The sequence below is a fragment of the Haliotis asinina genome, chromosome 9 (genome assembly GCF_037392515.1).
Source record: "Haliotis asinina isolate JCU_RB_2024 chromosome 9, JCU_Hal_asi_v2, whole genome shotgun sequence".
Classification (NCBI taxonomy): domain Eukaryota; kingdom Metazoa; phylum Mollusca; class Gastropoda; order Lepetellida; family Haliotidae; genus Haliotis; species Haliotis asinina.
The window spans coordinates 58,908,868-58,924,239 of NC_090288.1; the positions used below are offsets into that span (position 1 = coordinate 58,908,868).

General features: G+C 38.6%; 1 protein-coding gene across 1 annotated transcript; it reads right to left on the reverse strand.

Moving 5' to 3' along the window:
* Nucleotides 1-184: 184 nt before the first annotated feature.
* On the reverse strand, nt 185-14,910 carry LOC137296252 (HAUS augmin-like complex subunit 7). Its single transcript, XM_067828000.1, has 10 exons — nt 14,805-14,910; nt 13,854-13,960; nt 12,961-13,037; nt 11,782-11,843; nt 10,483-10,601; nt 9,960-10,130; nt 3,419-3,518; nt 1,421-1,633; nt 1,198-1,291; nt 185-470 (listed from the first exon to the last, which is right to left on the reverse strand). Exons 1-10 carry the CDS (start codon nt 14,859-14,861, stop codon nt 388-390), a joined length of 1,083 nt encoding a protein of 360 aa, XP_067684101.1. The 5' UTR covers nt 14,862-14,910; the 3' UTR covers nt 185-387.
* Between the last annotated feature and the right edge of the window lie 462 nt (nt 14,911-15,372).

Below are 15,372 nucleotides of genomic sequence, written 5' to 3' on the forward strand. Positions count from 1 at the left end.
TAAGATTCAGAAGTTGCCTGTGTGCACAAACCTCTCATTATCTAATTCTGTTTGTATTCTATTAACAATATGTGTTGCAGCGGTTTCCTACTACAGTAAAGCAGTGCTGGCTGATGGTGCAAAGAAATGAGTATAATGGTGTTATCAGTTGCCCAGCAACAATGGAAAATTAATTACCTTTGTCCATTATTGTCTCCATTTTATTATTTTTGTTAAAGAGAAGTATGAAGAGTTATAGATGACAGAGGTAACATTTATTTCATGGATATATAAGCAAAATAGATTTAATATATATTTCATTTTGCAAGGATGCCGAGGAATGTACAATAACAGCTTATGGCTAGTATTTACATCTTGTGAGGAGTAGATAACATAGAGGAATGAAGACTAGGATTCCTGGCGTTGAAGGGACTCTTCCAGGATGCTGATGTACTCCTGGAACTTGTCTCTAGCAGACTGGCTGGCACATACTGAAAAAGGGTATTCAGGACTAACTTCAGCGGTTTCATTAGGGCAGGTGCCATACATTCAGATGACAAGATCACACCCAACCCTCACAAACGCACTTGCCTGTGTGTGTAAAGATACACAGAAGTTATTATTTCTTGTTAAAGGTTCAGTTTACATTTGTTTGATCAGGGGACTTGTTCCACCATACATTTTCACTGCATTAAGACCAGTTCATGATTTCCTCCTAACGGTGCACACATCAACCACATATTTGTTAACTTGGTGAAAATTCCAATTACTCTATATAACTGAAAAAAATTGAGCGAATGGGTATGTAAGATGTAGTACTTGGTAAGAGAAAATTATGAAATGGTGTACTAATCATCTTACACACAAATCTTGCATACTGTAATATGTGAGGTAATTGTTTCATATTAGCATACCACTGCATGCAAATCAATGATTGACCGCAGAGAATTAAATACGTTATGGCAGCTGATAAATATTTCTTTTCTGAAGAAAAGATTGGCCAATTATTAACACATATTCTCTAAAACTCAGGGACAGTGTTATTGATTCATCGTTAAATTTATACAAAGAACAGGTCATACGCTGTGTTATTGCCAGTTAAAAGCCATTCCTCTCTCCTCGAGGGTCGTCATATTGCTAGAAGTATACCTCTAATAAGGTAAGTAATCATGTATTTGAGATGCCATGAACATACAATTGAATAAACAGTGATGGTACCTAAGCTGTTCACTTTGTGGTCAGTCTCTGTGTCAATGGACTCCTGTCCAAGTTGTGTGTATGTGATGCGGATTTGGCTGATGCTCCTCAGCAGCTGAAACGAGATCAAGGGCTGCTTAGCTGGCATTGATCTATATACAAAGTGCAATGGTCAAATATCAAAGTGTGCGTTATTGTATAATCTGAATCTTTGGTCCCAAAATGTTGTACAAGGACAACCCACCTCGTGAAACTGGTGTAGGATAGTGTGTACTCTCTTGAAGGCCTTGCCAAGGCCTGTGAGGGACGGGGGAGTCTTGTTGCACCAGTGTCGCATCTCGTTCTCATAGCAGTAGGTGAAACTGACCATCAGCTGGGACAACTCTGAGAGCACAACAGTCAATGTCCGACTCATAGTGTCCAACTGGTCATTCTCGGTACTGGCTTGGTGTTTGTGCTGCACACAGAAAAATATTCCTCAGAGTGTGAGTGAGTGAGTGAGTTTAGTTTTACACAGCATTCATCAATATTTAAGCTATATGGCGGCGGTATGTAAATAATGGAGTCTGGACCAGACAATCCAGTAATCAACAACATGAGCATTCGGCGCAATTAGGAACCGATGACCTGTGTCAACCAAGTCAGTGAACCTGACCACCCACTCCCGTTAAGTCTCCTCTTACGACAAGCTAGTTGTCTTTTATAGCAAGCATGGGTTGCTGAAAGCCTATTCTACCCTGGGACTTTCACAGGTCCTATTCCTCAGAAGTAGGTAAACAATGTAGTGAAGGTTTTGCATACATGCATCAGTTGTTTATGACCTGATATACTGCTAGGACTAGTACTCCATGTACGGGCACTTGATGGACTTCAAAGGCATAGCTTGTTTCTAATTAGGGACTGTAAATAATCTATGGCTAGGAGTGGTGGTGGTGATTTTCAGAGGGAAGTGGGGGAGGGGTTAATGAATTTCATACACGTTCTGAAGGGGGGTTAATTTCTTTTGTACATGACAGGGAGGGTTGGGGTCAGTTATTGTGTACATTATTTAGGGTGTGTGTGTAAATCTTATTGTATATGCAACTCCATAAAAATCATCATCACATCCCGTAGCCACAAATTATGAATGGTCTCTTTATTTCTCTATTAGAGTGACCATAACATGCTCTGAACTAGTTAAAAGCCTATGGACATTATAATTTTTTCACCGGTCACGAGGGTACCTCAGGGGTGAGGGGAACACAAAGATCAAGGGTACCTTAACACATGGTCCCCAAGGGACTATTGAACAATGTATCTGTCTTACCAAACACTTCAATGTATATTTTGAACTGTTTGCACCATGGCTATCGGATCCTACACTTCTTAGTAAAGTCGCAGTGATGTAATTCCCCTTCGTAATATTCACAGGGACTACATTTGAACGTTCAAAGTTATTAGAAAGAGGGTCAGATGCTTGCATAGCAATTGCTTGATTTTGTGGATGACACAAGAAAAACATTTAGATTTGTCTCCCTTTCATCGATTTCCATTTGCAAAACATCTGTAATTTCTGTGATTCTTCAAAGGCATTTAGAAGTTGGCATAGTAATACATGACAATTTTATGGATAGCAACTTCTTGGGTTTATTTTCACGGTGTTTTTTTTGGCTTATCCTAGCCCCCTCATCAGGTTGAGCTGAACTGTTCAGATGAACAGTTCATTAGTTCAGCTCAACCTGATGAAGGGGCTAGGATAAGCCCTGAAATGTCGTGAAAATAACCCAAGAAGTTGCTATCCATAAAATTGTCATGTATTGGTAATTTCCATGCATCTTGCATAATTTAATGTTATTCGAGATAAAATTGTAACTACCACAAAGTACTAAATAAGTTATTGGCAGCAGGGTGTATTGCAGTGCACCTCACTTGTACATGGGGTTCACTGAAAATAACAGAAGAGTGCTCAGCCAATCAGACAGCATCATTTACTTGTGAGGTAAAATAAGTTGATTTGTTAGTTGTTGAAAAGTGCATGCCACAATATTTTCACAGAATTACGACTGTCTCTAAAATTCAAGGGTGAAAAGGGAAATCTGCACAAAATGTGCATTGAATGATGCACGACAGATAAAATGTAGTCTGTCAAACCAATAAAGCTTATCAGTTGATCACTGCTTACATGGGACTGATATACATACCTGCAGCTGTTATGCAGCAGGATTACTTCGGTGCAGTGTAAAACAAACAAACAAATGCTTACATTCTGCCTGAAGTCTGTGAGTATTTCAGTTTGGCGATGGAGGTCCTTGGTGACCTGAGTGGCCAGGTCTGTGAGGGCAGGCAGGTCAGGGGCTGGAGGACTGCAAGCACACATGGACATTACTTGAATAGTGTGAAGTGAAGCCCAAATCAATAAGATTTTACAAGAGAGACATGATCCACAGAAATATTGGACTCCGAAATGATATATTTAAACGGTTACATGGGTACAATATATATACACTCAACATATCTCTGCAGGTGATGAGTGAGTGAGTGAGTGAGTTAATGTTTAACGTCACATCGGCAATATCTCAGCCATATTGTGACGAGAACATTTAAATTAAATATATGCATATGGAAAAATCTGTCAACGGAGGACAGTAAAACAACTAGCATATCACAGTTTTAAGTAAAACTAGTATGGAAAGTTAAAACTAATAGCACTATTTAGACAATACATAATAAAAACAGACTATAGATCGCCAACAACTGAAGGTAGATCACCACACTAGGGACCATGGGGACTTACAGTACCTTTGCTACCTGCATGGACCCTAGTTGGATTTACATCATCCCCTCAGCTGCTGGCGATTGTACGAAAGGTTAGCCAAAATTAAAACAACATGAATACTACGATTAAAAACCTGGCAGACTTAAATTTACTGTGAATGTTTGTGGACTTACGTACCCTCTCAGGAGGACAATAATTTTACAATACTTCAACCCCCTTTGAGGGTACAGCCGCCAACAATTCAAGTTACTAATTCAAACTACCAATCATTAAAATACATCTATTTACAGAAACATACTATTCAAAATTCACCCAAAAAATCAATTTCTTTTAAAAAACCTATAATAAAATGAGAATTAATGTTGGTAAAAAGATCCTTCATTGTTTTAACTGTAAAATATTTATCCCTTGTGATGGAGAATTCAACACAGTCAAGCAGAATATGCTTGACCGTGACTCTCTCATCACAAGGGATGCAAAATCGAGGATCCTCACCTTTCAACAGGTATGCATGAGTATATCTAGTGTGGCCAACACGACATCATCGTAGTATGACCTCTTCAAATCTGGATTGACAACCCAAGTGGGTATAACCAATGTAAAGTTTTATCTCATGTAATTTATTTATACCCACTTGGGTGTCCCACTTCTTTTGCATCAGATCACGGATGTAAGATCTAATGGTGGCTTTGTAATCACTGTAGGGAATAAGAAGCGGTGTCACAGATTTGTTGAGTGCTGCCTTGGCAGCAAGATCGGCCATTGTGTTCCCTGAAATGCCTACATGGCTGGGTAACCAACAGAAGACGATGTCGTATTGGCCAGTAGCAAGATTATTATACAATTCAATAATGTCAATTAAAAGTGGATGTTTACATGATAAATTTTTAATCGCCTGGAGACAAGAAAGAGAGTCTGAATAGATTATATATTGTTTACGTTTAGGGTGTCTTTGAATATATTTGAGAGCTGTTAATATGGCGTTAGCTTCAGCTGTAAAAATAGAACTACTAACTGGTAATCTAGAAGATATTGTTCTGGATCCAATGACAGTGGCACAAGCCACAGCGCCACCATCCTTGGACCCATCTGTAAATAAGGATTTATAATTGCTATATTTATGTTTTAATTGATTATATTTTTGCTTATATTGTAATTCATTAGTCTCTGATTTTTTAAATGTGGTCAATGTTAGGTCTACTTGAGGCCTGACCAACTGCCAGGGAGTAGAAGAAAGAAGACGGGAGGGAGCTATGTTTTCCAGCTGAATCCCAGCAGCAGAAAGAAAAGGTGTAATTCTATGTCCCAGAGGCGGGACAAGAGAAGACTTTTTGTTGTATAAATCCTCATAAAGGGGATTGAAAACACAGTTATATGCAGGGTTAGAATGATTAGAGTATAATTTAGTAATGTATTGTAAAGCTAACTTTATACGGCGCTGCTCAAGAGAAGGTTCATCAGCTTCAACATAGAGACTCTCAATAGGTGAAGTTCTAAAAGATCCAAGACAAAGTCTCAGACCTTGATGATGGACAGGATCAAGAAGTTTAAGATTGCTTTTGCAGGCTCCCCCGTAAACGATTGAGCCATAATCAAGTTTAGAACGAACTAGTGATCGATAGAGATGGAGAAGGGTAGCTTGATCCCCTCCCCATTTTGAATTTGAAACAACTTTCAACAAGTCAAGTGCTTTCAGGCATTTAGTTTTAAGTGATTTAATATGTGGTAAAAAAGTTAAATGTGAATCAAAGATTAGACCCAAGAACTTGGCTTCCTTCACAACTTTAATGGGCGTCCCATCTAGAGACAGTTCAGGATCTTTATGGGGTTTATATCTACGACAAAAATGTATGCAGTTAGTTTTCGATTTAGAAAATTTGAAGCCGTTTTCAAGACACCATTTATTTATTTTGTTTAAACAAAGCTGCAGTTGCCGTTCAATGGTATGCATATTTTTCCCACGACAAGAAATATTAAAATCATCCACAAATAACGATCCATCAATTGAATCGTTTAAAACTTTTGATAAACTATTTATCTTGATGCTAAAAAGTGTGACAGACAGAATACTGCCTTGTGGAACACCCTGATCCTGATTGTAATGATCAGACAGGGTAGAACCCACTCGAACTTGAAACTGTCTGTTATTTAAAAAGTTGGCAATAAATTGAGGCAAACGACCTCGCAAGCCGAAGTCATGTAAATCTCTTAAAATACCATATTTCCAGGTTGTGTCATATGCCTTCTCAAGATCAAAAAAGATAGACACAGCATGTTGATTATTAATCAGTGCATTTTTAACAAATGATTCCAGTCGCACTAAGTGATCGACAGTACTTCTGTTTTTATGGAAACCACACTGTATATCAGTTATAAGGTTATTTGTTTCCAAGTACCAAACAAGTCGATTATTTATCATGCGTTCCATGGTCTTGCAAACACAGCTAGTTAACGAAATCGGACGATAATTGGATGGATCGGTATGATCACGTCCAGGTTTAGGTATGGGTACTACTATGGCGTCACGCCATGATGAAGGAAAGTTACCCGATGTCCAAATATCATCAAAAATATTTAGGAGAGTTTCTAGGCAGGATTCTGGTAAGTGCTTCAGGAGTTGATAATGTATGTTATCAGCTCCTGTAGCAGTATCATGAGCTTGATCAAGAGCAGTATGGAGCTCATGAATAGAAAAAGTTTCATTATAATCTTCCCCATTATCTGAGTTGAAATTAATAGTTTTCTTTTCTTGTTGTTTTTGATACTGCTGGAATTTAGGTAAATAATTAGAAGAGGAAGAGTGTTTAGCAAGGGTTTCACCCAGTTTATTTGCGATATCTGATTTATCGGTAAGTACTTGATCTCCATGTTTAAGATGATTGACAGTAGATTTAGTACCTTTACCTTTAATTTTCTGGACCATATTCCATACCTTGGACATGGGTGTCCGAGAATTTATTTTAGATACATAATTTTGCCAAGATTGGCGTTTGTTCTGTTTAAAAGTACGCCGTGCTTTAGCATTTAAAATTTTAAATTTATTCAAATTATGCACCATAGGATGGCGACGGAAATAATGTTCTGCTTTTTTTTGCCTTCCTAGCTTGTTTGCATTCATCATTGAACCATGGTTTTCTTATGTGTGGAACTGCAGAGGACTTTGGTATACACTCATCAGCTATGGAGTTCAATTCATCAGAAAAACATTTAATAGCATCAGGAACGTCAGTAAAACGTTCAGGTTTAAGCTTTTCAGCACACAGTGTTTCATATAAAGTCCAGTTAGCCTCTTTAAAATTCCGTCTTGATGATGGAGGAACATCAGATGGAGTTACAGATTTTAATATAGTAGGAAAATGGTCACTTCCACAGAGGTCATCATGGACTGACCATTCGAATTCATTAAGTAGTTCTGAATTTGTGAGTGACAGGTCAAGAGCAGAATAGGTCCCTGTCCCAGGGTGTAAATACGTATTGGAACCATCATTATAAATACATAAATCGTTGTCAGAACAGAAGTCCTCCAACAACTTACCTTTAGCGTTTATATTTACACTACCCCAGAGAGGGTTGTGCCCATTTAAATCTCCCATTATAATACAGGGCTTCGGGAGTTGGTCATAGAGAGCTTGCAGATCAGTTTTGGCAAACGTTGAAGACAGCGAAATATACAGCGAGCATAGCGTAAACGCTACATGTAAAGTAATTCTCACAGCAACAGCCTGCATATTAGTATTAAGTGATACAGGGCTTTGAATAACGTTTTGTCTGACTAGAACGGATGACCCGCCAGTGGCTCTATCACCCGGAGGTGAAAAAGAATGATATGCATTAAAATGGCGAAGGTCAAATGCATCTGTTTGTTTTAAATATGTCTCTTGGAGACATAACGCTGAAGGTGTGAAATCTTGGACTAATAGCTGTAATTCATGTAAATTAGTCCTCAAACCTCTGCAGTTCCATTGTACAATATTGTTGGAATAAACTATCTTTTGGGGGGATTTTTTGGGGATGTACCCCGCACTCTTTTGGAGGGCGACAAGCTATGTGCCCTAGAATGGACGTTTTCAGAAACGTCCATATCTTCAAGAGACCCATATTTATTAAACAATTGAATTTTATTTTGTGACCCCTTAGGAGCTCTGCCACTTTGTTGCTTTGAAGCATCAGACTTAGGTTTGGGTTTAGTTTTAACAATTTGTTGTCTATCAGCTGTTGAATGAGACTCAGAGCATGACTGTGAAGATGACTTATGATCAGAGGACTTTGATGTAGTAGGAAGTGATTCCTCAGTCTGGGATGATATAGCAGGGTATAAAACCTGTGGGGAGTCGGAACTGACCCAAGTCAAGGTAGTTTGGCATCCTGTGGATGATTTTGTTATTTTAGAGTTGGATTCAGATGATGATTTTGCTACTGTAGCATAACTTTCTAGAAGGTCAGATCTCTTCACCAGTTTCTTTGCCTCAGAAAAAGAGATATTTTGGGTGAACTTTATTTTGTTAATCGCCATTTGCTCTTTCCATATTGGACACTGTTTTGACGAAGATGAATGGTCGCCAGAGCAGTTAGTGCATTTTTTAAAGTCACTGTCACAATCTTCTGTTGTGTGTGTCTTCTCACCACAGTGAGCACACACAACAGACAATGTGCAGGTAGATACACCGTGTCCATATTTCTGACATTTAAAACACCTGAGCGGGTTGGGGATGTAGGTTTCAACTTGGATATTGCAGTAACCCGCCTTTACTGATTTGGGAGCATTTGGCAATGAAAAAGAAAACAGATAGGTATTTGTTTGGATTGTTTCATTGTTTTTTCGGGTGGAAAAGCGCTTCACATACAGCACACCTTGATCCTTCATTTCGCATGCTATATCAAGCTCGGACATGTCAGCAAACAACCGATCACGATCTCTGACGATACCTATACTTGTGTTCAAGGTCTTGTGAGCAGAGACCGTGACCGGAATGCCCACAAAAGATTCAATGTTCATCAGATTGGTTGTCTGCTGTTTCTTGCCACACTCTATTAGTAATGCACCCGAACGCAAGCGTCTAATGTTCTTGACATCCCCAGCAATACCTTGAATGCCCTTAGATACTGCGAAAGGGTTCAACTTCAATGGTGTCTTGTCCGGAGTCTCAATAACGAGGAAACGTGGCCAATACTCAATCGATAGAGACGGTCTATGAGAAGTATCAACGGGATCAATTTCAAGTGGACGTTTGGTTTTTTTGGGGGGTATTTCATAAGCCATGATTGGTGTCATATGATTCATCATCCGAGCTCCCCACCCACCATGGAGTATCACAAGGACAATGCTAAAGCAAGCGGGCCTCCAGCTTGCAGCACCAAGGATACCCGGATGATATACTCCAGCAGAAGAATTAAGAGATTAATAATTCTACCAGATTGGCCCATGAGCCACCGCCTTCTGGCATAGGACTCTAGGCAAATTACAGAACAACATACTTCAAATTCAAAATGTTTTAGATTATATAGTCAAGTCCAAATTTACAACGATTCCAAATGATATATGTGCATTGATAAATATAATAATGCCCCATGCACAGGGCTTGGCATGACCAGCCGATTGGTCGAACCGGGCCTATTCGACCACCCGTCTAGGCGAAGTCAGGGCCGAAGTGGTGTATTGAGCAACAGGAACACGGTTGCAAGCTCCTATTGCTCTCAACCACCAGGATCCCCTCCTCCGCCGACACAGGGCTGCAACCCACGGCAAACGGGTTGGTGGACCAAATATCCTCCCGGGTCCACTACGGGGATGTCGGCGAGCTCTTGGCGTTACCCAGCACCCACCACGAGGAGGTGGCTCGCCACGGGTGCCCTGCAGGTGATGAAGATACTATACCAAGCAAATAGCTGTACAGGTGACACATTTTGCAACTGCCCACATTTGTACAGTTGACCCGTTTTGGGACTGTCCACATACCTGTACAGGTGAAAGGTTTTGTAACTGTCCACAAATCTGCACAGGTTGCATACTTTGTGACTGTCCACATACCTGTCCTTGTTGAATCCTTTCTCCACCCACTGGACTTCCAGTTTACGCTGCAGGTCTAATGGTAGCAGACTCACACGGCTGTTGAACAGGACTTCTGTCTTCTCCTGATTTGCCAGCCTATCCATCAGGAGACAATCGGCACCAAACTGCTCTGTCAACCCAGTGCTTGGGCTGTTTATATAAATGCTGTCAGTTTTGAAATATTTTCCAGTAGCATTGTGTTTTTTTTATTATGAAAATGAAGTACAGATATTTCCATGTGAAATAACATACAGTACTGCCACTGCATTTGATGTGAATATAAAAACTTTTATTGTTGCAAAGGTGTGCTAATATAAAGATGACTCAATCTGATTTAAAAGTATATCAAATTTGTGATTATGTGCCAAAAAGAATCAATGAGTGACTTGACAAAGCAGACAAGTTCATTTCTGACATTTAAAATATACTATAAATCATAGCAAATGTAAAAAAAAAACCATGCATGTATTCTCTGACAAAGTTAACATTCAACTATTTGTACCTGACTACTCCTGGACTCTGCAGGGCAGCCATAGTTGTCTCCTCTGAGGCATCAATGATGCTGACCATGTCTATGAGTTGGGTCATGAAAGATGCCTGTTTGGAGACGGATGTGACGCCCTGAATGGACAGAATACTCATCATTTTCCACATGACCACTTCGATATTCACATATACATCTTCTTGGAGGGGTTGGATACCTTTGTTTGTGCAGATACTGTATGTAAAACTGTATGTAACAGCAGGAGCATATACCCTTTAGCTCCCCCTTATTTTGCCTCTAATCATACTTCATGATAATTTGGCCCCACAAGTATTTATCTCCTCTTATCAAATTTAATTTAGACATGTTGTTATAATTGGAGATAATGTTGTACAACATCCCCTGGTAACATATCTTTTTTATTTTTTAACATTAATCCTGTGTGAATTTACTGTATGAAAATTCATTCTATAAAAAATCTTATAAAAATCTTTTCATTCATTGATGAATCAAGATTTTTTTTTAAATTCCTGGTTTTTCTTTAAAAAGTTCATTAATGTGAAAAATCCTACATACGCCATGAAAATGGATTTCCTGCCACAGTTCATATCAATAATGAAATATCTCCATAAAAAACATACATTACATAATAAAAGTAAACGGTATACTTTTAATACAGTATACTTTCAATGGTACAACCTGTCAAATAGACACTGTGGTGACTTGCTATTTTCATTACGTAAATAGTTTTGGGATCCTTTTTTTTCTACACAATGATACCACACTTAGCTACTTTTTGACATCCCATGCTTACCATAAGAGGCGACTCAGCTTGTCTTAAGAGGCGACTAACGGGATCGGGTGGTCAGGCTCGCTGACTTGGTTGGCACATGTCATCGGTTCCCAATTGCGCAGATCGATGCTCATGTTGCTGATCACTGGATTGTCTGGTCCAGGCTCGATTATTTACAGACTGCCGCCATATAGCTGGAATATTGCTGAGTGTGGCGTAAAACTAAACTCACTCACTCACTTTTTGACATTTTGTATCCAACCTCCTAACAACTGAATAACTACAGTTTGTAATTTGATCCATTAGTCTGAAGACCAGTAAATTATATTTCAACATACTTGTCCTTAAGTCAGCTTAAGTCTGCCAACAAACCTGATGAAAGAGCAAGCATACACTATGTAGTACTCACAATAAAGAAGTTGACATCCTGAAATCTTACTTTTCTTATGTTTAAGGTAGAAAATAAAACACCATACATAAATATCTTTAGGATGCCATGTATCTACAAATCATTTAGTACTCACCCTGATGAGGTCAACATCATCGTATCTACAAAGTCCCAGTGTGCTGGCTACATCAAGCAGTCCTACAAGAACACAATGATAAATGGATGCTTACACTGAATCTTAGGAAGGACACATTTGTCTGTTTCAACTTCAAGCAAACATTTAGGACCAAGTTCATTGTGGAAAGACAAAAGATGCACGTGCTGATCTGGAAAACAATGCTAAGTATGCTGGAAATTCTAGGAAACTTCTAACACTGTAAGGGTCAAATACTGTTTTCAACACTATGTAATTTGCATAACTGCATGTGATACTATTTTGGAAGGAAAGTCCAAACCCATCACAAAGTTGACAGATACCATAGGCCCAGACTGAGTTTTGTGCCCCTCATCATCGATAGGTTTCTACTGTACTCAAGGGACACTACTCTACACAACGAATAAGGAGCACCAGGCAACAGAGACATGTGTGCCCCCAAGGAACTCATGATGGTGGTCTCACACAATATTTTAGGCATATACTCTTTGTTAAAATAACACTTCTCATTAATCTAATGAATTAATAATAAATTTTTGGGTGATGAGTATTCACGCACAGGTTATCAGTCACAGTGGCTTAAACCCCTCCCCCCTCTTTGTGGGCATTTAATAACTGTAGTGGCCACAAAATTTCCGAGTCCCATGCTGGGATTCGAATGACGGACATTCCGATCCAAAGTTGGACGCCTTGTCCACATGACCAAAGACGTTAACCTCATCAGTAAGCTGACAAGGTAAGGATGTCATCTGTGGGATGACTTCACGCCCTGCTACATTACTCCTAAGGGTCTATTGTTTAAGGAAACCTCATAAGTCAACAGTTGTTTTCTACATAACATGGTGTTTCAGGCAGCTTCTAATTTATATCTGTTTATATGATACTCTAAGTGTGTCAAATGTTTCATAAGCTATACAAATGTATATTTTATATACACATCTTGGTAACAATAAGGATAAGAATACATAGAATTATTCAGTGCAAAGTTTTTGTATGAAATCAAATAAGTAGTAATTTCTACCAAGTACTTTCATATGATATGTGATCATACAATCACTCAAAGGAAATACTTTTCCATTTTATCAGCTTGGGTAGGTAAATGACAGATTTGCTTCAAGGAAAACCCTGGTTTGAGATGCTACGATTGGTATGAACACTGACTTTGTATTCTTGAGTCCATCTTGGATCCAACTGGGGCATAATCTGGATCCAGAACCTCAGCTAACTTTGAATCAAACCTGCAACAATGTGGAAACCAGCAATAACAAAAGAATTCATGTCCAGGAAATATTCTATGAATAAAAACTTCTGTATTGTCAACAGTGATGTTTCTGGGTTAGTTCTTGCAAAAAAAACATCACTTATCTACCACAGGTTCTGTTTCACTTCAGTCTGCATCACGTGACACTGAAAATAGCCATATAATAATTTCTCAAGTTCTTACACAAGTGAAATAGATATCAATATCATTTGGCTATATTTTATCTTACATTGTCTGGGAAGGACTGGGAACATCATGCAGCACATTGATGCCCACTTCAGTGTATGAACAGTTATAAACATCCTCTTATAATCTTATGATTAACTTAAACCTATTAAATATATTCAGCTGAGAGCCCATTGAGAGGACAAAGCAATATAAAATGAGGGGTTGTTAACACAAACCATACACATGAGACATTCTGAGTGAAGTTATGAAAATGGAGGATGGATAATGTGATGATGCCATCTAAAAAATTCTATGGAATCAATCTGACTTGAGTATTCATACTGACACAGACAGCTTTTTATTCTGCAAAGAAACCTTGGTCCCATAACAAAAGCAAATGACACTGCATATCATGTATTTATCACAATCCAATACACCTACAAAAGACATGCAAACTAGTGACTATGTCCAATTTCAAACATTCTCCACAGAACATGTGGGAGTAACACACTTGAAGCAAACTTAGGAGAACTGCATTTAGGTATGAGCCTGAACTCCTTCTAGATCAATTTTCTGATAACAACAAGCATACCTTTTTTAAGACACATGAGGTAAGGAAACTTACTTTGAGAACAGCCACTGTAGCAACCTTATTCTTGGTTCTCCAGGTTTGAAGAGAGGCTCTGTAATCCAAGTTTCATCAACACCCTCTGTGAATGGGCAGCCAAGTTGCTGGGAGGGAAAGGGAGGAAACTCATAATGAAGCCATGCTATTACTCTGTTATTACCACAGTCATGTATATATCTATTGTGGTATTAAACAGCACATTACTAGTGTTGTTCCATATAATCAATTTCATTGATGACTGACAATTAGAGATCAATAATTTTCCAGTTGAAGATAAATTGACTAAATATGATACAAGAAACAAATTGCAGTGTGCATGCAAAAACACTGAAGAACACACAAAAAATACTGGGAGAGAATGGTTTACTTGTATTCATTTCCTATTTACTCAGACAGTACTGATCACTGATTACTTTTGGGGTTTTTTCAAACAAGTTATTAGCACTGAAATCTGTATACAATTTGTCCCATAACCACACCAGCACACAGCCCAAGACTTGTTTTACTGACAGATCACTGCAAATGAATGTATACTTAATAGGGTTGATGATGATGAAATCTGAAATTGTGAAGTAATCATGATTCCCTTTTGTATGTATTTATAACCATAAAATTACCAGTTAACGAGAAAGAGTGAAGCTCATAAATTGTCACAAGATTTATCTTATCTCCATTGCGAGAAGTAGCTACTGAGTACATACACCTCTTTATAATCAATAAATTGCCTGAATCCCTGGACATTGCCCCTTGATTTAGAAAATACTTTATTGAACTTAATGGACAGCCTGAGCAAATTGAAATGACATGTTTTGACAGGTCTTGATTACACCGACAACAAAATCAAAATAGATTTCTTCATTCATTTTCATATACACACCCACCAAATATCAATGTCTACCCAAAACTGTCACTGATGCCCCTAAGAGTACATGATTGACATCAACTAACATCAAGTTTCTCCTTGAAACATTTTCCCAACTTGGCTGCCTTCGAAGTTGCCGCCATTTTGACTCGGTACCATGTAAAATCAAACCCGGTTAGGCTAAAAATATAGCTGCTGCTACTACGAAATGAGATTGATGAAACCCGAGTGAATGCGTGAGTTTAGGTTTACAACGATTTTAGCATTATTCCAGTAATATCACGGCGGAGAACACCAGAAATTGGCTCCTTGTCATTGTACTCCTTGTCCACATGACCAAAGAGGTTAGTTAACACCATCAGCAAGTTGACAAGGTAAGGATGTCATCTGTGGCTTGACTCCACTCCCTGCTATATACACAGGGGCTTGTATTGCTGAAAATAATACGATCCTGGGTCCAACAAGCCTACACTGATATCCATACACATATAAAGATGAGTATGGATAAGTGCTGGTAAGTGTTCAGTTACTTTGTGTATTAATTTTAGGGGTTTTATTCACATTGATGATATCAGTAAAATATGTTCATTGCAGAAAATAGTGTTAGTCTATCTTTCAACCAAAGCAGGGTGCAAGGCTGAGTGTAACGTTTAT